Here is a 24,345-nt window from a genome sequence, read left to right as displayed (position 1 = left end):
GGGTGCCTTAGTGATGACACCCTCTCTTTGGAATGGGCGCCGGCGCGCGCGTCTGTGCAGCGCCTCTAATTAGGACGCCTCAATGGCTCATCAAAACTAACACTACTAACACAGACTCGCAACTATCGCACAACATTAATTAGTTGTGTTTGTCGGCGACACACGACGTACTCCAAAGCAAACAGGCTATTGCAATTTGACCAGTGCATTGTGTCATTACCAAGATGAGGCAAAATGCTTCATAATACTCAGGGGTTTCATCTGATACACACATGAAAGTACTGTTTAAATCGCATGAACTGTACTATTTTGTAAAACAAAAAAATAAAAATCTATCAATATTGCAATCTGAGAATAGAACATGTAAAAGTTATTGGTTCATTAGATCTAATTTCAACAGAAACATCGTTAAAGTATAATTTAACATCATTTCATGCATTTAAATTTTAAAGATAATTTTACAATAGCTTCTCCCGTGTGGAAAAAATATAAGAAACGGTGGATAAGAGTGAATTAATTGCAGATAAAGTAATGTGACCGCTTTCGTATAAGCTGCTTCAACCCCGCAGGCTTCATCAGCAGTAAAGGCAAAAGAGCAGAATTTCACTCCTTAAAATAGCTAAGAAAGGAATTTTGTCCTCGAGAATGGTTGTCAGTGGGAATTTTGTCGCAGGGAGGTGCGAGTTGGGGGGGGGGGGGTTACGTGGTTCTCAAGATTTTGTCACTAATTGTTCCTTTTTTCGATTGTGCTCTAAAGTGAGTGCGGTCGGATGTTTTCAACATTCATTCATTCAGAAAACTCTGCAGCTAATCCTGAGACGTGAAATTTTATTTAAAGGTTAAGTATTACTGATGATGCCTGAAGGAGCCGAAACGACGAGCTGAACAGTACGAAAGCGTGTGGAATTATTTTCTCTACAATCAATTTACTCTTACAAAGCCGCTCACATTTCTTAAGTTTTCACAACTGTCAAATCTACGTATGCTATATATGTGTTTAGATTTAACTCCCCGCCAATTCTTTCCATTTTAGGTGTAGCTTAATGTTGATGTTAATGTAACATTTGCTTGTGTTTGTAACTGATGTAATTTTTATCTTGATTTATATTGGGCACAGTTGCGTCTGTAAAATAGCTCCATATTTAGAGAGAAAAATGCAGAGAGAAAATTTCGACAAAAACTGTAATTATGTCATTTTATATTAAAAAAACGATATCGAGTGAAACCAATATCCACTGTGCGAAGCTTTTTCATCGTGGGGATATAATTTGAAGTCCTTTGTTCATTAAATAAATCCACTCTGCTGCTCTGCTGAAAGTGCCTTTTGTCCCACCAATTAAATCGTCGCTGCTGCTCATTTTCCTGCGCCCCTGCGATTAATTAAGCTTCGCCCCGAACAATGAGATGCTCACATTGTTGTAATGGGGAAAGGGGGTGGGCTGAGCATTGAAATTTTTCGCTGCCCAAATCGGTCTGTGGCAAATTGATTTCTCAACCTCTCATGCAGACCCCGTTCTCTAGATGTATTTATTCCAAAGTATACATGGAATACAGAACGAATATAGTAGATAAGCTTGCCTCTGGCGTGTGTTTCGGATGTGTGTATGTGTGCTGATACACACCATTATTCCCTTTTGCACGCAAAACCAGTGATAGGTGGGCGAATGGCAGGTGCACGGGCTGCCAAGGAGAGAAGACTGGATGAATGCCGAATAAGTCAATCATATTGCAAATAAGATACCGGGGGAGAGCCGCACGTCCGTCGCCCACGCGCGGCGACGCGCTCTTCAGCAAACATAATTTCGGAAAGGAGCTTTCTCTGTGTTACTGGTAGGAATAGAGGAAGCGAAAGAATAATGCTACTGAAGAGGCGAGAGCCAGATATTTCAATTCACTTGTCAGACGGAGAGGAAGCGACTCGCGCGCAGGAAGACCGAGCGAATAAACAACATTCTCTGTTCGCTGATAACTGGTTGCTGTTTATTCTCCCCTCAAGCGAAAGTTGATTTTGTGCATTTTCTCGTTTCTGTCCTGCGCGTTTCCTTTTAAACCTCAAATTGAAATAGCACCACGGCCCACGGCAATCGCCTGGGATTTTTAATTGTATTGGATGCCGTGATTACTAATTTATCGGCCTGCTCATAGATACCGTCTAACGGATTATTTCCGCGCCGCGGCAGCCTTTCAATGGCAAAGTGACGCATACGCAACATCGTATTAAGTTCTTAGGGGCAAATTGCGACCGAATCTCTAGCACAGAGCGCGCAAGTGTAGCCTACTCGTGAATTTGGCACTCGGCCACTCGGCAGCAGACTGCTTGGTGCCAGCGATGGCCGTCCTCCAAGATCGAATAAGCAGGGAAAGGAGTGAGATGGAGTATTATGGCTGCGGAGTGGTCCAAAGGAAAATACTCTTTTTTCCTGAGACTCAACCCCAACCACACGTAATCCCTTTACGTGGGATATATATTTTCATTCGTGTATTCCTCGCCAACATGGCATAAAATTTTGCGGCTCGCAGCGCGAAAAAAAATCCTGAGAATCCTCACATAAAACTGGCATTTCAAAACGGTGAGAGCCTGTGAAGAAGTGGCGCGCAAACACTGCAGTGTAATAAAATTACAGTGACGTCACGAGGCACTGGCGACGCGTATGCAAATGATGGGTGGGTGGCCTGGAGCCGTTTTGAATCCATAGCATTGCTCGCGGGATAACCTGTCGTCACAAATTAAGAGTGATGCACTCTTAATGGTGCGAGATTAATGCCAACACACTCGGGGGCAATTTCTCGGTCTCAAGGCTAGAGTGATGCCAGCATGTCACACGTTTAAGTTAAACATGTGATTTTCAGGTTTCATAAAACGAGTCTGTTTGCTGCTATCAAAATAAGTTTTGGTGTAACAAAAATTTATCCAGCAATCAATCAAAAGAGTTTTATTGAGAGAGGCTACCGAAATCTCTTGGATGTGTTGCTCTTGCCTGACTTGAAAAGTTTTTAAGAAAAAATCATAGCATTTCGAGTTTTCTGTGTCGAAATTAGTTAGAAAAGTCTTCAGTTCACGGTGTTCACGCTGCTACGCACAACTGGGACGTTTTTGCCAACGACTCAAGCTAACTTCCTCGAGAAAGTAATTATGATAATGAAGAAAATGTTGGCGCGCTCCTCATCAAAACTGCGTGTCGCAAAAATAATTTTAGAACGAGGAGACAGGAAGCTGCTCTAACTCGACAAGAATATTACCGGCACATTAGGTAAATTGACAACACCAACAAAAATAAGGAAGGAGTTTAGCACAAGCAAACAGCTGATTTCTATGGACACAACTTTGTTATTAATTATTGAAACGACTCATGAGAGAGGAGTTAAAAAGACGAGACAATGGGTAGCGCTCTGTTTCTCCCTGGAGGACAAGCCTTTTTGTCTCCAGTTTTTGCCAAATTGAGGCCGGAGAAAAGTTTTGTGCCCGCCAGCACTTTGGAGGCTCACGGATCACATGCCGAAAGACGAAATTCCACTGAAAGATCAATTTGTTGGACTTGAATCCCTACTAGATATAATATTTGTGGCAGACGTGGAGGAAAGTCAAGAAGCTGAATCTCGACTGGATCTGTTCGTGACTGCTTTCTAATACAAATAAGGATTTTGTCAACTGCCAACCATGTGACTCCTTCACCTAACCTGGAGGCATTCTACAATATCTCGTTACCTGCGAGAACAAGCAAAGACCTAAAGGGTTACATTTTTTTCTTGCTGATGTCTGTAAAATTTCACAAATTCCGTTATCCTTATTGTTTTTCAAAAGTCATGTTATCAGGCAACATAACTTTTAATTTAGATTCCTTCACAGACATTGCAAGCTGGTCATTAAAAAATTAAGTAAAACCAGATCTGAGCAATGCAAGCGAGTTTTTCGGATAAATTTATTCACGTAGACCAGTATTGCTGCTCTTTGGGTACTGCATATCACAGCACCACACACGCTCGCGAGAGAATTGTTTAAACAGAGATAGTCTACCGTTTTTGTTTAACAGCATTTTTTCCAGCGCTATAACACTCTAAAGCCGTGCTCGTAATTTACTCCAGATTACGCTGTGGACATGAAAAACTCTGAAACGAACTGGAAAATCATTCTAAAAAAAAAAACAAAAGGGCAGTAGATAAAATGCTTCCACATAAAATCTTGCATAATATACTTAAAATTAATCTAACCATCAAAGTAGCAAAATTCCGTCACGAAAGGGTCACAAGTGTAGAAGGTAAATTATAAAATTTTGTTAAATTATGTGCATAACCAAAAAGGTTGAATACACAGAGGAAAGTTAATCTAAATTGAAAGCGCTTTGATAATAACGAAACATAAAGAATGAATGGCTAAGGTTTTATTGGTATTAAATATTTATCCCCGAACCATCAAGAAATAATTTCAAAAATATTGTTTTGAATAAAATGACTTTTTTAACTCGATTATTTCAAGTTAGTGCAATTAACGCGAAAATTTACTTAAAAAAGCTCAATAATCGATAACCTTACTTCATAACTAAAACTACCATAGTTCACCGCTGTTTATCATTTTAAAGTTAAATTCAACGTTAGCTAGCTACCCTTGATAAACTGAAGATTTACATGATGTATATTTAGGTTAATTTGGAAAGAACTTCAAACATATTTAAATCTTATCTGGAAGTTATTAAGAGGCTATTTATGATTCATGAAAATGAAGAGAATGCCTATATAGAGACTTGACTTTTTATAAAAAACTAAGAATACGTATGAAATATTAAGGTGATGTGATAAATAAACAAGGATGGATTGTGCCAAATTTAATAATATTGGCACAAATGGGCTCTTTCATTCTTGTCAGATTTTTTTCAGGAAAAGTTACATAAGCACGCTATTTCAGTCTAAAAAGTCGGAAAAGTCGGAAAAGTGACAAGCCGCTTTCAAAATCAGCTTTGCATGTCGATCCACATTGAATATGCTGCCTGGCGCAGTTTTTCTTTTTTAATAATTCAAACACGCGCGTTGATAGCTCTCTATTCAATAACGCTGTGCCAAAAGGACCGGAATAAATTTCAGTCTGCTCCCTCTCAATGGTGCTTTATAAATCTTCCATTTTTAACACTTTCTACGTCCAAACAAGGAGATAAATATTTACAACGGGTGAAGAGAAAGGCAAAAGAAATATAACGTGACGTGGAACATCGCAGCCAAACTAGGCACATGATTTCGGCGCAAAACGTGGCAGCCTTGGCGTGACTGATTGGAGCATTCTATGAAATGTTTATAAAGTTCATCAAGTAACGACACGAACCACGCAAAATAAGTGTTCCAAACATGTTATATCAAAATCCAAACATTTCAAAAAAAAATCTTTGTAAAGTACTCCGAGTTAAGAAATTTTATGTTAAAATTTATTCAAGTTGATCATTTAACTTAGGATAAATACACACGAGTTTTCCAAAGACAATAAAGAATTACTCACCTAGCTGCCAAGTATCAAAGTTCAAATCTTAACTGCCTCAGCCGGCGGTCCGTCGTAAAAGTTGACGCACTCGCGGAAGCAGCAAGCCCATGGCTGGAACAAAATCAAACAAGCGCTCTTGAATAAATAAAAACTTGATAAAAACTCCATTGACGTCATGCAATTAGGGGCAGAACAGCATGAAATGAGCGAACCATATTGAATTTCCAACTTCTGCCTCGAAGCTGACTGATTGCCTGCTTTTGAAATAACAAAATGCGCCAGAGCTCATTAGATGTAAAAATCGTGTAGATTTGATCAACGCTGTCAGGCGGACATTTGATTGCAATCGACGTGAAATGAGCTGGATAATGAACAAATTGCAAATTGGCGAGTGCCGCACGAGGCAGTATCAGGCGCGCATCAGCGGTTTTTGTACACGCTGCCATCACCGATGCTTCACTGCGGAGACATAATTATTCAATTAACCCTGACACTCGGTTCGCGTGTCGCTCCTAGCGAGTGCTTCTATTTGCGCTCAGGCAATTTGAAAGTGCGCTGGCTGGGCTGGAGATCACAGAGGAACTTTTTATTTCACATGCATTAAAGAGTTCAAAGGTTTGTTGAGAAGCGATGCTATAGCCTGGACGTGGTTTAGTGTAGAAATTCACATCATCGACTTTTATCGAGTGAAGTAAACAAAAAACTTCAACACGAAAGGATAAAAAAATCAAATTTAAATAGTTGGATGTTTTTAGTGCTTTAATTCGTGCATATAAAAATTCAAACGTAATTTTACTTTTTTATTCGTCATTATTTCATTATTAGAAATATAAAATTTATTGATTACCATTCGGTGTACTACAACTAATAATGATAATACACATAACAGCGAGTGATGAGATGATAAAATTACAATTTCAACTTTTTGTACTCTTGGCAGCTTGGAATAGAGAGATGCTGTCATTTTTACAATTTAGTTAAATGGTACACATACACACAAACTTCATCACAAAATGTACATTTAAAGTGGACAAATGGAATCGATTTACTTTACATATCAAAGAGTATGGTAGCCAAATGAGTTTCTCGTGAAAACACAACAGTCTTTACAGTTTGACGCCAACGAGCTCTTATTTGTAAATGCTGGCGTATTATAAAAATTTGGCTCAATAATGGATTGCTGAATAATATATTTTAAAGAAATTTATTAAGATAGGATTACGTCATTATAACTGATAATTAATATTTTTAATTTTCAGGTACTTTCATCAGAAATCGAGCTACTATAGTTCTACCTTTAAGATAAGGACTAATTCGATATTTTTGCGATAATGTAAGCTACCAAAAATATTTATAATTTTAATTTTAAAATGTTTAAAAAAATTCGTACAGTTCGAAGCTGTTTTAAAACTGCAGGACACTTTTTACTCAAATAATTTTAATTTCAAAATGGTTTCACAGCTAAATAGAAAAATGAAATTTAATGTTGCTTTTTATTGATATTTTAATATCGATACACACATAATATATGTAACATAATTTCTTAGGTTTTTTTTATTTGAATTAATCTACAGAAGGTGTAGTAGTGGGTAGAATAATATTGTTACCAGGAGATTTTTCCGCATCGCTAACATTGACGGATGAGACCGTGGTGCTAGTGGGGATTCTAGTTGTTGGTACAGCTATAATATTTGAAGTAACATAACAATATGTCAATTAATTTGACCAATCGCTAATATGAGTAATGCTCACTTGGTCGCCTGGCCGTTCCTAAATTATTTTTTTAGATCAGAAATAAATAGTAACTATATTACTATCTCGTAATCACAAAGACTGAAAACATTTAGTACCTGCCGAAGCTGAGAAAATCTGCAACGAGATTACAACATCAGAATCAAGAATATTTGAATTAGTCCTGGTAAGACATATAAATTGCGGAACTTTCAACAACCAAAGGTGAGTTTCCTTGTTGCAAGGAAAGGGCAACAATCAATTCGACAAAGAAAATTTGGATGTTTGTTGAAAGATGCGCAACTTTATCGTGACCAGGACGAAATTAAAGTCTACAAACCACGCATATGAAAAGCAGGGCAAGAGTGAACTTCGCCATTTTTTGCTTGTTGTGGGATGTACCAAAGTCAGCACCGTATGCAGTGTTTGTGCATAGCACGTTGGGCTTTTATACCTAGTTTGGTCACCTTCATTTCACATTGCAATATTTTTCACGGATGTTTCTAAAGTGGAAATAATAAATCGCTGCAACTGTCACGTTTTGACTGACACTGGTTTAAAATTTATGAACTGGGCGTGTTTCCTGCTCTCAGCTGGAGAGAATGACCGCTACCAAGGTTATTTACAAAGTCAGTATCCAGGTTCAATGAAACATATACCTGTTAGCTAGAAACGTGGATATGTATAAAGTCGAGCAACACAAAGGCTTGGCGGGTTAATGAGCTTAGTTAGTTTACAAAGATCTGCTCATGACTGGAAACTGAGTGCTAAGGTTTCTCAATTATCCGTCAGCCAGTGAGGAACGAGATTTCAATGAAATGACGTAAACAAAAGACCGAAGAATTTTCTCAGGCATCTCTGCATTAAATTTAATTTCAAAATTCTTTTGGAAATAATTAAAGCCATGGAGGTAGATTATCTGACAATCAGAGAATTATTATTTGCTTGGTGAGAAAAGTTTTTCTTCGGTCCTGGGAGGAAATCTCTACTAAGAAAATTTAATTATGAGCCCAGCATCATTGTTCTGAGTCTGCATCTGCCTGCGAGCGCCCTTTATGTCATTATTACTTTGCAAAATCGTCCCTCGATATGATATTAGCTTAAGATTTCCATTCATCTTCGGATTTGCCGTTCATTCTCATCTCTAGAGTGCCTCTCTCTTCCTTTTTCGTAATTTTCATCCATCGTGACGGCTTCGCCCTCCCGTTTCTGGATTTGAACACCGCGGGGACTACGGTAGAAATTGCAAGAGGGAAACGTTGCAATGCGAATCGACAACTTCAAAGGGTTTTTTCACCTTGTGAATTCTGCATTGCACAGAATTTATGTTTTTCAGGCAATATGATGGTGGCTTTTGTGCATTCCGCTCGTTCTCTTGAGTCAACTTGGCAATGTAATATGACAAAGAGCAGAGGCCAGGATATTGCCTTCTCTGCGCGCGGCGGCTGAATTATGAATTTCCCAGCATGTGGACAGAACTTATCGACCTGTGCGCTCGTTGCAGCACAAGATCTCTTGAATGGAGACTTGTAATATTAACAACTATCGTGTTGGAATGTCTCCTTACCAAGCAACGGGCTAGAATCCGTGTTAAATTTTGCAAAAGCTGACTTCTGTGAGCAAATTTAGTGTTAAGGTGCTTTTCCCTAGCCACTTAAAAAGTTTCCTGGCAGTAATTCGGGGATAACTTTAGATTTTAAATCATATACAAAGATATCTCGGTTTGAACAAGTTCATGTACAAGTCTCTCTTCTCTTATCAACACAATCAACACCAAAAACTTTCTTGAAGCGTGACTTTGCTTTTTTCTAAATTATTTAGATCGTTAAGAGTTAATAAATGGTAACAAACAGTTTCAATACCGTAAGAGGCAATTGGAGATATTGCCAAATTAAATAACTTATTGTTGAACTTTTATTTGAAGATTGAGTCATTTTTTAGAAGTGGCAAAATGGAGGCTAAACGTCTTTTATCAATGTGATTGCTAAAACAAAAGCGCATTTTCCCAGTATCTCCAGCAAAAAGGTTGATTTTCGATTTTTGCAAGAATTGTTGAGCGATTTTTGCAGCACGCCAATTTTGCTACAATTTGAAAAGATACTGGGATTGGTCGCTGCCACAGCGAGAGGTATTGGAAGCTTGGAAGGTCACGCCGAGATAGTTGACTGAAGTGGAAGAATTTAATTTATTATCGGACTCCAATAATTGTTTCTTGATTTTGCTGTATCGATTTAGGCCCTTATTTCTAAATTCAATTATTTAGATTTGTTCCAGTTCAGGTGGAGCGACATTGTTGCTAATAATGTCATTTTATGATATTGAAAATTAATTATTTGCATCAATTACAGATACCTCATAAAATTGAATATAAAATATTTTTCTTTCTGGAAAAAAGCCTGTGTTGTTAACAACTGTGTTATATACATATTATGATATTTATGATATCGGTCATGATTGCAACTTGACACAAATGTCAATAGTTTGACATCATGCTCAAAATTTCGATTTTTAACATTTTCCGCCAAAAATTTGCAATTTTGTCCCACAACAATTAAATATTCTATTTTTTTTAAACTTTTTGGCATTCACTTTCAATAATGGTTGCTATGGGTGCTATGCAATACCTTGGACGTGCATGTTATGCCGGTTGCATAATTCAACTCGTCCAAAAAGGTGTGCTGGATGAAAATTTAATACATTCACTCGCTCGCACCGCTGAAAGTTTATGCCACAATTCCAACCATTTAAAAGGCTTTTGGCGATTGTACGCTCCTGGACGTTCCTAAACTAATATGTACATAACCGGCTGGCAGTGAAGCCTCTCATTTAAATTGCAAATGCAGTCATTCTCAAATTCACACACGCCTGTTGGTTCGTTTTGTTTCAGTTTTGCGGCAAATGCCAAAGGGCAAGGCCAGCATTGAAGCAAAAGGCCATTTTTTGCAAATTTGAACCTTCTTAACAAAAAAGTACTCAAATGCAGGATGGTCCGTAAAAAGTGGACAAATAAACTTGTTTCTCACGTTTTCATACCGGCCGGCCAGCAGCTGTTTCAGTCGAATCAACAGTACTTTACATGCAAAACAAAATCCGTGACCACAGAATCGACTGTGGAGAATTCCGTATCACCGAACGTGTTTCTTAACTACTTAATTAAATTCACTGTTAGTTTAATTTTTTCTATTTCATATGATTCTACATTGGCCTTTTCTAATTAATGATTTTTGTGTGCAGCCAAAGCTTTGATTTGAGGTTACTACTAAACTTTGGATTGACCTAAATTTCAAAGTTTTTTCCTTTTTTTATTAAATCAATTGGCTTGTACGGGAGTCAATAAATGAAATATTACTCCCAAAATAAAAGTTTTCCTATTCGTGTTGGCATCATTCATAAAACTCCGCCAACTGCTGGTTTTTTAAGGCAATTTTTCTTGTTCGTTCCACCTCCTCCCCTGTCACACATTTGTTGAAAGACCTACATTTGTCTCCGAGTGCTGTAGATCTCAATTTTCCGCACAGGAACCCACACGCACATGCTCAAACTAAATCATTTTGCGTGACGACAGCAGCAACTACTCGGACATATGTATTGTGAAGTTGGACGAACTACTTTGTTTTCACGCATGTGTTGTTATGTGACTTGCCTCACTGGTATTCTAGCAGCGTTCCAGCTGAAGCGAAAATTGCGAATTTCTTTGCACACGCAAAGTAGGTGACATGTTTTCCGGGTTGCTTGCTAAGCACAACCCATCCCATTTGGAATATTTAGAACTGTCAATAAATGCCTGCTTTAAAAATAACAAGTGTGTACTTTTATTGGAGATTGTAAGATAAAAGTGTAAATAACAACAAATATAGCATCCAGGCCTTAAATTTTATAGGTGCTATCTGCAAATTAGGTCGCCATAAAACAAGGAGGAGCATAAAAATAAACGGTTTGATGTTTTCATGGTTTCAAATGTTTTGTGGTTGGTTGCGCACTGTTTTGCATTTAAAACAACAGAATTTGTGGCGTATCTAAGTTAGACATGGTTCACATGAACGCGTTTAATTAATCAGCACGCACGTAATTACAATTACGCACAATTGGCGAGAGGGAATACGCGCGCTCGCTCTTTGCTGCATATAGCAACGTAATTTGCAATGGCTTTGTGTTTCCAGCAGTGCTTGCGGTGTAAAAACAAGACCAGCTCATCCCTGTCGTGCATATGTTGCCTTTGAAAGCAGCTTTTCAGTGGTGACCTCGCATCAAAACGAGCACTCACTCCAATGTAATTAATGATCAACGCGGATCAAACAAATCCCGCATCGAACTAATAATCATAATCATCGCCCATTTTTTTTGCATTAACCATTCGCTGTGTTGCATAATGATAAATCAAATGATAAATAAATATACATGGATTGGGGCAGGATAATTTCATTGCGGCGCTGCCCTGACCTTTGCACTCATGAATTTTTTAGTTCGCACATCTGCCCGCTCTAACTTTTTCTGCAGGGATAAAAAGGCGCAATAAATTAAATTATTCACAGACGTACGTCGGAATTCAGCGGAGTGAAGCAACTTAGAATGATGGTATAACAAACGGCCTTAGATCCACCACCGCCCTTCTCCTTGCGAGCCTGCAACACACACGCACGGACGGCTCCATAATCCCATTCTCAGCACAAAGAGAAATAAAGACCCTCGTTCCACGCCGGTAATTACACAGCGATATTTTATACGCGTGCCGAGTCTTTTTATGTGTTTGTACGCGAATTATCAATTTTGGGCAGCAGTGTATTATTACGGACGCAGGGCATGGGGGTGAAATCGATGGTATTTACCGGGAAATATCAATGCTGACGTTCACAAAGCGACGACGAGCGAGTGCGAGAGAGAAAAAGAGAGCACGAATGTGCAGGAGTTGAAAAGAGCAGGTTCAACTGGCGACGAACTCATCTCGTGATGAGTTAGTTATTCATGCCAGCTGGCTGCCAGCTCGAACTTTTCAAATTGTCGTCCGTATTTTCGACTCATAATGTGACACGCTCTATTATTTCATGTTAGCATGAATTATTTTAAGCCGTGGCTGCTTTTGCATTTTGCATCAACCTACTGCTATGACGAACGAAAATGTAGCTGTCATCCCAAGCACTCTATTTTCATCCTTACATATCAATTATACACTTATCCGTAAAACAGTGATAAGTTAATTTAAGCTCAAAGAATAATGCTATCCAAATTTTGGGTTGGGAAAACCAAAGAAATCCAAATTTGTTTCCCATTGAACGCATACTTAATAATCCGCTTAGTTAATATCTTGGAAATAGCTAAAAACAACACTTAATAAAATAGTTAATTTTTACAACCACAATTTTTATTGCATTTAATCAGTGGTAGCTTTGGTAATGAAACCAAAGTCAAAGCCACCTGCCTCGGCAATCAGCGTGCTGAGTAATTTGAGTCGTCAAAGGGAGTCGTATGTTTATTCAATAGCACGTCACTCTCTCTCAGCACGGGTGCGTGTCGATGCGGAGAAGCGACAACGGTGCGTTTTGCATTGCCAGCTCAATCTGCTCGGTTTATCTTGCACAACGCGCGTAATCAAGACGATAATTGCCACGACGATCGTGATGCAAATAGCCCGCTCGTCGCGGTGTCCATTATCAGCCTACCCGCCAGCTAGCCGGCTTACAAAAGAGCTCTAATTTATGAGGGCATTTTCCTATCAAGAGCCTCCTTTCCTTGATTACATCTTCCTTTTGTGCGCTGAATAATTTACAGCACTCAATTTTCGAGCCTCGCGAGTCGCGAGCCTCGCGGAAACAAAAACACTGAGTGAGCAGCGAAGGCAAAACCCTTCGTCTTTGATGCTTTGATGTTGCGAATTCCGCTCTCGTCTCGCTACTGCTTGAGACTAACTAAGCTTGGGAGTGGATTCTTGCCTTGCCTTAACTCATCAAGACAGGCAAAAAATATAGGAACGTGTTTGATTTTTGTGCCCTCTGGTCTTTGAAAATCTCAACCTGAGAGTGAAGATGCGCACGACGCTTTTGCCTCTAAAACTGACCAACCGCAGCACAGAGTTACTAATGAAGCTGGCCAATGATTTCTCTTGTTTGTACTGCCAACCTGAGCACTTTGGTCTTACCCTGATCTCTGATTCAAAATGCATTCATAAACGTAAATTATTATAATTATCTAAGAGATCTTTTTAAATTTTTATTTCATTTTTGGCATGTTTGGAGACTTTGCCGTACTTTGTAAGCCCGGTGCGTTCTTCTGGACACTTAAACGCTTTCAAGGTTGCACCGACTGAATAAAGTCACTATACTTCTTACGTTACTTATTATCATAACAAAACACGAAAAGGAATTCACTTATTCTGTTAGAAAATATGGTTTTAGTAATTAATCTTCGTATAGTTCTATAATTCCACTACTTCTATGTAAGTGATGTCAATTTCATTTTTCAAAATATTTAGTACCCTCTTTATAGAATATTTTCAGGAAGTGTAATAATTTTAAATGTGCCAAAGTGGAGAAAACCCTGTTATCCCTCCTATGGGCAGGGTATTCGAAAAACGGAAGTTGCAACTAATTTGTCACATGTTTCAAATATTTTAGGACAGTGAGAGCAAAAAAGATACATGAATTGGTATGTCATAAAAAATTTATAAATTGCTTTTTTTAAAGATATGTACTGAAGCGGCACAGTCCATTAATTTGATTGCATAATCGAACTCAAAAGTGACAAAATTATTGCAGGCATTGTTTATCAACACATTTAGAAGTGTCACCTTGTGGTCGCATGATCTTAATCTTGATGTTACTTAAAAATTTGTCTGGAGAAGTCGATATTTGGAATCAGCGACAGGAAACTTAGGTAAAATACAAATCACTCTACTCTTCATGAACAGACTATGTTTCCTTTAAATTTACTCTTAGTTTTCTATCTTAAGTCGATTCGCACAGAGTAGAGCCATTTGTAATCCACAATTTTCAAGTCAATATTTTCCAACATCGCCTTTGGCGTTTAAATGTTTGTTCAGCCAAATTATTTGTGCATCAGACGCATTTCAAAACTCAAAACTTTTGAGTTATTCATTTAACGAAATAAGCGAGACATGCTTCACGATACCAAATACGTGTTTTCGCAGCACAAGAGAGTTAATCAACCACAGCTGAATGTTCGCTATTCGAATGAAGAGCAGAATCATTTCCCAGCAGCGCCATTTAATTTCGTTGTACATATTAGCTGGCGGTGGTTTTAATTAATTTGCTCACTCAGCCCTGAATTCTGATGAGAAGCAAACAGTGCGTGCTCGGCGCGAATACAGCCAGATACTAGCAATTAACTGAGCTGACAGCACAAGGAGCTAATTGAAGCCCCAAGTTAAACAGGCGTAAAGCGAGGGCCATAGCAAGTTCGGTCGACAAAAGGAGATGATAAATGAAAATAATAGAATCGCCGCTCCAATAGACCGCCCAGATGAGCTCCGCCAAGTGCGAAATGCTCTGCTTCGCAATCAGCTCAATCTTTTTCTCTTTGAAGCTACAGATGAGATCGCAAACGTGACTCGGTGATAATACTGTTTCTGCGCTGTATATTGAGGATTTCACGGCTTTTTTCCATTTTTTTACGGTGACCGTGTGACCGGATAAATGCGTATAAACGAGCGCATCAGCTGAACGATAGAAATCCTATAAATAGTTTTGCATGAATACAATACTATAGCTGCTCTAGATTAGATTAATAAATGTTCTAATGGAAATTTAGTGTGTTGCGTATAGCTGTAATTTTACTGAATTATAGAAACGATAAATAAACTATCCAATTACCCCAATTACAGTTTTCCTGTTTTCTCATCGAAAGAAATTACATTTTGGTGAATAGCAGGACGTGTTGAATGAAATTTTAGAACTATGATATTATTAAAATTAAATATATCATTTACCCTAAAAGAGAACATCAAAAATGTTTATTTCTGTAAACAGACAGAAAATTACAGGTGCATTATGTTTGTAAGGAAATTTTAACTATTGTTTTTGTGTGTTAATTGTATTGTTATTCCCAATAAATCGGTTACATCAGGCGGAAATAACACCCGTTTGTCATGAGTCCAAGTCAATCAATAGAATAGATTATTAATATAATTTCTAGAGATGTGTGTTCTTCATTATTTTGCACAGTATTAAAACGAGATATAATGGGTTCTTGCATCATAAAGTTCTATTAATTTCTAATCCAATGGAACAGTTGCAAAAAATATTAGAAACAATTTCTTAATCATGGAAAGCTTTTCCATATATATTAAGTATTCTGTCAGTTTAAAAAATATAATTATAGTAATAGGGGGATGAAGAAATTAATATTGAGAGCAGCGATGCTGGCAGTTCCAATCAAAAGCAGCAAAAAGGTCACGCCCCTAGAGGTTTATGAAATTTGATAGACACTTGAGAAACGATTTGAAGGACCACTACTCTCAAAATCCCTGAGAGGGTCTCGACTTTCCCTGACAGGACATCCTTTGATAAAAAAGAAACAGAATTGTGGACTGGACCTCCCGTCGCGTTCAGCGTCACAACCAGTATAATATACGAATCTCTTTTAGATTGAAAGCGAAAGCGGAAGTAATCTTATGCTTCGGGGGTGCCTGCACTTTCCGACTGACTGAGAGATTATGCGCAGGAATAGTGGTGAGAGCCGATCGCGCGGTTTTGCGCTTGTGGCGACTCACGAAGGTGTGTAAAATATACACACGCTTGCATGCGTCCGTCGGCGGCCGTCTGCCTTTGATATTGAGCACCTTCCTGTGCGAAATCGCTTTGAGTTCATCTGGCGGCTTCTCCTGTGGGTCCGTCACCAAATTTGCGGGTGCGTGGCTCTTGCATTCGCGCAGGGCTCTCATAATTTAAGCCGAATATTCAAGCGAGCTGTCATAAAAACAATGCGGGTGGAGATTTTGAATCAAATGTTCCTATCTCAGCCATGCGAGCTATAAAAGAGAGTCAAGCAGCAAAAAATGCGCATAATAGCAGCATTTTTTGACATTTTGCTATAATTCATAACGCAAAAAATCTAGTTAGAACCCGATAATAAGCCCAGAGTTATCAATGGCAAATTGCTTTTATTTTAATTACTTAGCGACACTTTGTAAAATCCTCTACTCTGTTCTGATAGGTCATCATAGCGCCCCCGCTTTACTTTTCTGGTGCAGTCCTGCGGTATCTGGAGATTCATAATTTTAACTACTTAACCTACCCTTTTCCAGCCTTGGACCGTGCCAGAGAATATACACAATTGAATAAGAAACAAATTTAATCTGGGTTTCACGTGAACTGGGTAAAATAGATGTAAATTGTATGGTATCAACAACTTCAATTATGACCTTACTACCGGCTAAATTTATGCTACGCAAGAACAAAATTATCATTTTCCACTTTGGAAACTTTCATGGAGTATCGTCCTGCATTTGGGTCAGCGCTATCAACTTTTAAGGGTCATGCTGGGTATCCACTATCCAGAGTTTAGTTTCCTTAAAGTTCAGAGTGTTTATTTTAAACAGGCATAAATTTTTGGATCATCATGATATGCGTTAGCAATACTCAATAGTTTTTGATAAATAAAAAAATGACAAAATTGAAAACTAAATGTTAAAAGTTAAATGAATTGCGACTTGGAAAAAAATTTACGCAATAAACTGATCAAAACATCGTATTAGATTTTAGTAAAATAATCATTATTTAGCTTTGCATGAATTTTGTGTTTAAATCTGAAATAATGCCAAAAACAATTCAGCGAGGTAAGATTCCCACTAAAGTAAAAAATGTAGCCAGAAATATATCGAGGCATTTCAATGGCGTAACTCGTCACGGCATTAAATCAAAATAATATTCCCAATATTATACTGCAATAATAATATGCAAAGGAAATTCTTTGCAGATAACCGTGTCAGTCACGGGAACTGGGCTCTCTATCTACATATTATTCGGTGAAAACATTCGACCGGCAGCGAAAATAAAACAAACAACAACAGCAGAATAATCGCTGCAGAGTTGCATGCAACTACAAAGGACCGTTTTTCAAATAGGTGCATGTACAATACACAGTAAAACGCGCACAAATCAAATAATGACAATGAAGAGTGGAGAAAAAGAAATGGGCACTCACCAGAAAAAAGAGGTCGAAACAGAGAGGCGAAACAAAGTGCACTGAAGAGCAAGAGTGTATATACGCGCTTTGTTTTTTTCCACTTTAGAGGGCCGTCGGCTGCACTAGAGTCTGAGGTGGTTTCTGCGTGTGTGAGCGAGAGAGCGAGAAAAGGGCACACACCAGTGTGGTGGGCCGGATTGTTGGCACTTCCGCAGCACAGGTCGAAGGTCCCGAAAGAACTAACCGGAGTAACGTGCGAGCGCGCGCCTGCCAAGAGCAGAGCGGACGACGAGGGAGTGGTTTCGCGGTCCGCACGCGATCAGGGGAGGCCAAGGCGTAATATGTGCGCCTCGAGTGGAGGGATGACGCCGCCGTGGGTGCGTGGGGGTGCAAGGCACTGCCCAAGCAGCACCCTTTGCCAGGAATCTCGCGACCTGCTGCCACATAGAAAAAGAAAGGATAAATAAAGAAATTCGCGTGTGGAGTATATATGCGTGCGTGTCGTGCCTGCTGGGTCGATGCTCCACACTCTGCTGAATGAATTCACTTTTTCCTGCTGCTGCTTCTGCTGCTCGCTTGCGTTTTCTTTATCACCTGCTTTTCCGCACGCTCTGCCTTTGCCTTGCGCCGCGGTAATAACTACGCGCTGCCCGATCTCGTCTTCGTTTGCATATAATTCCCACTTTCTTTGCTGCATTCGATTTTTTTTTCGTTTCTTTGCTGCGTGTATTATCAATATTTCCTGAGAGAATAATTATTATTTAAAGCTCTTTAAAGTCATTTCCGCAGCAAGCACCGGACGAGGAAATACTGATAATATTAAATTTTCTGTTTAAAATATATTTGAGAATTTGTTGGGATTCCCGATCATTCTTGAATTTTTAATCATAATCCCTAGTCCACAATCAAACATTTTCATTTTTACGTTGATATTATGTTGATGTTGGAAGTAATAGCTACGAGATTCATATACATAATAAATTAGAAACACATATGCAACACCAATATTTCCGAAATATTTTGTTTGGTTTTGCAAGACCAGTTATTTTTTGATATGCCAACAGCCAGAAGGTACTAGCATTAATTTCGTTTTAATAGCTCGCGTTGCTTTTTGTAGCATGTAGTAAAGAGCACACATTTCGTTTCGATATTTTCCAAACACATTAAGGGTCACAGAACCACGCGCGCAACTTTGTCTTTAAACCAGCTGTTATTTCTAAAACTTAGGAAATAAATCTTTAAAGCATTTAAAATTAAACATCTCATAATAATGCTTCATTGCGTGCAAACTAATATTTCCGTAGCAATGACTACCCGGGAAATATATTGAATTATTTAAATTCAGAACCTAAGATTCACACACAATACCATCACGACAATCGAGCGGCGAGAAAAAAGGCACTTCTTGGTTCGTCCAAGAAAAAAAATGAAGCCGCCGTTGCCGTCTGCTACAAAAAAAAAAACATAATCACCAGTTTGATTATGTTGAAAGGAAAAAGCAGCTGCCGCAAAATTTGCATGATGTGCAATAAATAAGTAATTTTGCGAAGCTTGGTAAACACAGCAAAGCGCACCAAGCGCGCCTGCTGCTTTATCGACCGCGCCTGCTTTTTCGCAAAAAGCGATTTGCATGTCTTGCCTGCACTATCGGCTCTCCCTTTTATCCTTTTAAGGCTCTTTGTTAGAGGATCCGGCCAATGAACGTGTTTCTGCATTTAGCTTCTGCAGTAGCTTCGATCAACAGGATTCGAGTTTCCCGCAAACCTGTGGTTATCGGAAAAACAACATGCATTACCACTGCAGATATTAATGCATTTCTGTAAAACACTGCAACGTATCTTTCCGCTTTAAGCCTCGCAGTTAGACGAAGACCTTTAATGAAAGTTTAATAGGAAAACGCTATCGGGATGGAATTAAATGTTGTTACCAATTAACGGGGCTGCGGAATTATTCTTAAGGGATTCCGTAAAGTAAAGAGTAACCATAGCAGTGCTTGCTTTATTTTTCGCTTGGCACTAAAAACTCGACTGACAATGGAAAAGCGATTTGAAAATATATTCTTCAAATGAATTTAAAATAAGAATCCGTTTATTGTTAATTTTAGTGCTTTTTATCATTCCAACTATTTCAGCTTCCAATAAATGCGCGCTGCTTCACGAGAAAATATATTAAATTTGTGGCACCCAATAAATGTGAAAATTATAATTCAGCTCAAATTAACCAAGTCATACCAGAAAATAATCTCTCACAATCAAAGTTGCACGCTCGTTATCCTGCTGAAAATACAACAACTCACGAGGATGAAAATCTATATCGGTGACAGGATTCAACATAAATATGAAATACTCGTCGGTTACACTATTACTGAAAAATAATTCTCACTTTGAACACGTTTAAAATAACTACTTAGAGGAGAATTAACAACTTGTATTAAACAACACACTGCTTATTTCACCAGTGTGTGTTTGATGACTGCATGTTTAGGTATTAAACATCCAAGCCGCAGAACAGTGTGTGACAGATGTGTTTATAATACGATTAAATTTTGATATCTCGCGTGTCGCCCTGCTTTCATAAGGGTATTATTAAAAGTCCCCGTTTGTGCATGTTTACTCGCAGCAGCACAGCAAGGGAAAATAAAATTTATTTTGCCTACTTGCTTATGCTTAACTTTAATGAGAGTTCTCTGTGTTGAAATTAAGTTCAAAATTTTTAATTCAAGCCTTAACTGCTGGCTCTTGGTGAATGATATTTCTCCAAGAAAAGATTGGATTGAAATTTTATTTCCAGCAGCAAGCTATTCTGCTGTGTGGAGGATGAGACATACTTTCTCGAATAGGCAATTTAGCTGCTGTTCGGGTCAAAGAGTTTTTCACCACTCGCTCTTGCTTTGCAATGTATAGAGCTCGTATCATTAGTGCTCATTTTCAGTTCTTGAAGATCGAATGGGATTAGTTTTCCGAAAGACTAGAGCTGATTTTCCTTTTTGCCGCATATTGCGGCAATAACTAAATAAATGCTGCAGCGCCGGAAAACTGTGTCGGCACAATTTAGAAGGGCTCTTAAGCTAAACTGGCTTATATATCACTCTACGTATTACGTATGAATGGAACAAAGCTCTCTGTTCCGTTCTAACCGTGCTTACAAATTGCTGGCATATAGGTTTGACAAATAAGCCAAATACGTAGGCTCCTTTGCTAAACAAACAAAAAGTGAGAGTTTAGGATTTCTAAAAAAAGTACTGTCATCAATTTATAAAGAGTTCATTCCAAAACTTTGTTTGAAGATCATATTGCACGGCTTCTATAGCTGTCAGGAATGTACAAAATCCGCTGAGAAATTTCAACTCTTCAACATTAAAAATGAGTAGAGAATGACGCTCACAGTTGTCACGATTAAAAAGAAATTTTAGCTAATGTTTTTATGGAAAAAAATTAGAGGTCTCAGCCGCGAGACTTAAGGCGGCGGTTGGCGGGACCGGCTTAGCCGAATTTTGGCAGGCCATTTTCGCCAGTAGCTGGCGGCTGGCCCTTTTTCACCGGTGGCAGCCTGGCTGGCGCAGCTTATTAGCCAAATTCACGGCGGCTGGCGGGTGCCCACGTAAACCAAAATTTGCGGCTTGCGCGGCGCAGCGTGGCTGGCTGAGATCTCTAAAAATATAAGTAAAAGTGTTGAGTGACTCTTGGCACCCAAATTACAAAATTGTATTTTTGTTGTTTAGGTTCCATTCATAAACAAATCTTACAAGTTTTATTTTTATCAATATGATCTTTCCTGACGTCAGTATATGACTCATGAGTCTTTTGCGTATCAAGTTCTACTTAAACAAGCAGAAGAAAATAAATGCATGCCATGAGTTACTATATTAAGTGGCATTGTGTACATTTTGATGGTCGAGAGACCCGCATTAAAGTAAAATTAATGTTGACCACGACGTCAACCAATGAGATGCAAGTTGTGCGCATAAAAACATCCTTCGCCCCACTTTCTCAAAGTCTGGTGTCTGGTCCCATATCGCATGAATAAAACAGGATCCTCTACGACAGCAGTAGCAGTGTCCCGCGAGACGCACCTTTGGTATAGCCATAGTCCATTATAGAGATTGCGAGTCGTGTGATAACACTAAAACTCCGCCCTTTTTGACAATCTCTTGACACGGCTGGCAAAAATTTAGTCAAACCAGATATATCTTATCTTAAGGCTAGATAAAACAATGTTGGAGACTCATCCTCTCAAAGCCACTGATAACTGATGACGCCAGTTGAGAACTGCGCGCACGAAGCTTCGTGTCCAACATAATTATCAATTTTGCAAGTAGCACTAGGTGCTTTTAATACCCCGTTTAAGAAAGGTAAAAATTTTGGTTATCAATTATTGTAACTTAATTTTTAACAATTTAACCCTAACCTTTTTTAATTTTGTAAAAACCAAATATATTTTTAAAAATATTCATTTTACTTTCTCCACCAAGGATTGACGTACTCGGCAACAGCTTTACCATGATTGGAGCTGCCGTCGGTGCTGTGCTGCTCTGCTTAATTCAAGTGTACCAGGTGAGCAAGAGTTTCGGCAAAGCTGATGTAGTCAGCAAAATTTAAACACTTTTGCCGGCTTGCATGTATCCCTGATGTGGCATTTATTCCAGGTGCACTCCTATGTCGCTGCTGTGGTGGAATTTTCCCCAACGGGAGTCGACGGACCTGTAGTCCCACCATTAACCGTTGCTAATAATTTATATAGATACGAGGAATTCGTTCTGGAGGCAAAGAAATCGGTGAGTAACTTTTACATATCATCCGTGCAGGGATTTATTTTAAACCTATCCAATTTGTTATGAAATCATGTTTTGATAGACATAGGCGCACCCATTTGAAATGAGTATGCTGTGGCAAACAGGAACCGCAGTAATTGAATTTTTGCCGTACACAAATTCAATATGTGCTCTTGAATAGGTGCTGGACTGGTGCGGCTTTGGAATGATGTAATTTCCTCTTTGTCGAATGATTGCATATACACTTGTGGTGTGCGTGCGAGTTAATTTAAATCATACTACCACTACAGTCAACCGCATCCTTGCTGGTTTTGATTGAGGGCCGTAACATTTTGTTGAATACATCATATTATATGTTACAAAAGACTTGATTAAATTACATAACAAAGTTTATTTCTTAAGTGAGGTTCCTGAAATTAAGATTTTAAACGTGCCATAAGTTTTTACGTGCTTTTTGCTATAATATTAATAATTTATGTACCACGAGAGTGTATACAACATTTTTAGCGTGGAAAGCGTGAATATAAACTAAAAATAATTTTAAGTGCTCGATCATCTTAAAAGTATGAGTTCAAATAGAAAATGTTATATTTCCTAACACCTTATTTGTTCATTAATTTAAATAAAAATCGTTTCAGTTTGCTGATATTATCGTGTTTCCTGAGTATGGATTGACAACCACATTTCCTTCAAACAATCGCACAATGGCGTTGGAATTCGGACAAGTTGTTCCTCAGAAAAGTGACAACGGCAATCCCTGCGCGGACGACAACCAGAGTATTGAATACGAGGTGGGAAAGGACTGCTTTCATGAAAGCCGCCTTAGCGCAAATCTTTGTGATAAATCAAGACGGACGTGCCGTCCTATGTGCGCACCTAATAGAGTGCATTATAATTTAAGCCCATCATGTGCGGGGGGTAGGCAATTTGTTGCGCATCCGTGACCTCCCCGTCTAGTCGCATAAATCTTTTTGCTCCTGCTGACTTCTGACATTCCTCCTTTCTCGTAGACCGTCCGCCGATTGTCTTGCATGGCCAGAGATAATAGAATTTACCTTGTGGCTAATTTGATTGAGAGGGATGATAAGCAGGGAGCAGGTACGATGCTGTACAACACTAACGTGGCGTTTGATAGCAACGGCACCGTCGTCTCAAGGTGAGCACTGTAATACGCCTTCCAGGAATCCTTTGTTTCCGCCTAATTGATTGATTAGCTCCAATTTGCAAGTCCGATATAACTTGATCTAGTTATTGTGCAGTAGAGCGTGGCAATTTACGACTTAATAGTTTATTAATTTTATATTATTTAGTCTATGCAGACTCTTTTTATGAGTTGGCGTTTTCCCAACCTTCGTAAATGCAATTTTCCTCTCTGCTCACGTGTCTTGAGTTTTTCAACCATCACAGATTTAAAACATCTGCCTCATAATACAAGATCCTATTAGACAGTATTATCTTTTTTGCAGTGCAAACCACAAAAATTAACGAAGTTTGCTTGTGGCACGCGATTTACCTTTTCCTATTCGTGACGTGATATTGAGTATTATTTAGTTATTTCACATTCACACTGCAGGTATAGGAAGCATAATTTGTTTGGCGAGTTCGCCCTGAACACCACCACGGAATCCGACATTTCAATTTTTGAAGCTTTTGGTGCACGCTTCGGCATGGTCACGTGTTTTGACCTCATGTTCCAACACCCAGCCGTCACCCTGGTTCGAAAGTATGGCATCACTGACCTTATTTTTCCAACGGCATGGATCCACGAATTACCTTTCTTAACAGGTTTGTGCACGTGCTTGACTATTTTTTTAAAGCAATTTAATTTATCAAATCAAATTACAAGTCCAAAAAACTCCTTATATGGAGTTATGAGCAGGGTTCGCAAAAACCCGCATTTTTCCGGAAAAACCCACTGCATCGCAAAAAACTGTTTTTTGCGGGTTTTTCTGCAATTTTGCGCATTTTTCCGAAACACATGCATTCTTATGGAAAATAAAAATTTCTCATGATGGATGACCAAAAATAGGGATTTTTCAAAATCACCAAAATCAGTATTAGAGCCACGGGTTCCTTCAAGAGACAGAAAATTTTAACTCTCAACGTAATTTTATGAAATATCAGACTGATTTGGAGCGAAAATTGACTATTTTTTGTGATAAATTCGGAAAAATGCGGAAAAACCCAAAACTGGTGGGTTTTTTCTAGCCGGTTTTTGCGCAAAAAAACCAGTGGTGCATTT

The 24,345-nt window shown here is 38.7% G+C and overlaps 2 protein-coding genes and 1 long non-coding RNA gene across 7 annotated transcripts in view; 1 reads left to right on the top strand and 2 right to left on the bottom strand.

Annotated features, from left to right (window-relative positions):
- The window catches only part of Syt7 (Synaptotagmin 7), a 177,598-nt gene extending 172,007 nt beyond the window's left edge, over positions 1-5,591 (bottom strand). The window contains exon 1 of the mRNA XM_065487801.1: positions 5,483-5,591. The gene's annotated coding sequence lies outside the window, so the exon portion shown is untranslated. The remainder of the gene's footprint in view (positions 1-5,482) is intronic.
- LOC135941965 (vanin-like protein 1) overlaps positions 1-24,345 on the top strand; it is a 28,592-nt gene that overhangs the window by 1,587 nt on the left and 2,660 nt on the right. Inside the window, exons 1-6 of one of the 5 annotated variants that reach the window (XM_065487796.1) lie at positions 10,794-10,902; positions 21,804-21,885; positions 21,978-22,106; positions 22,742-22,894; positions 23,114-23,259; positions 23,677-23,888. In XM_065487796.1, the coding sequence (XP_065343868.1) occupies positions 21,832-21,885; positions 21,978-22,106; positions 22,742-22,894; positions 23,114-23,259; positions 23,677-23,888 (694 nt within the window). In that variant the 5' untranslated portion in view covers positions 10,794-10,902; positions 21,804-21,831. Of the gene's footprint in view, positions 1-10,793; positions 10,903-13,601; positions 13,626-21,213; positions 21,684-21,803; positions 21,886-21,977; positions 22,107-22,741; positions 22,895-23,113; positions 23,260-23,676; positions 23,889-24,345 lie in introns of those variants that run through there. The other 4 variants (XM_065487797.1, XM_065487792.1, XM_065487793.1 and 1 more) reach the window with 4 other exon arrangements.
- LOC135943613 (uncharacterized) lies at positions 6,939-7,737 on the bottom strand. The gene is made up of 4 exons (XR_010575233.1): positions 7,536-7,737; positions 7,315-7,333; positions 7,217-7,234; positions 6,939-7,146 (listed from the first exon to the last, which is right to left on the bottom strand). It is a non-coding gene; the product is annotated as an uncharacterized LOC135943613 (long non-coding RNA).

Source organism: Cloeon dipterum, chromosome 4 (assembly GCF_949628265.1).
Source record: "Cloeon dipterum chromosome 4, ieCloDipt1.1, whole genome shotgun sequence".
Classification (NCBI taxonomy): Eukaryota; Metazoa; Arthropoda; class Insecta; order Ephemeroptera; family Baetidae; genus Cloeon; species Cloeon dipterum.
This window is presented reverse-complemented; position numbering and strand designations above follow the sequence as displayed.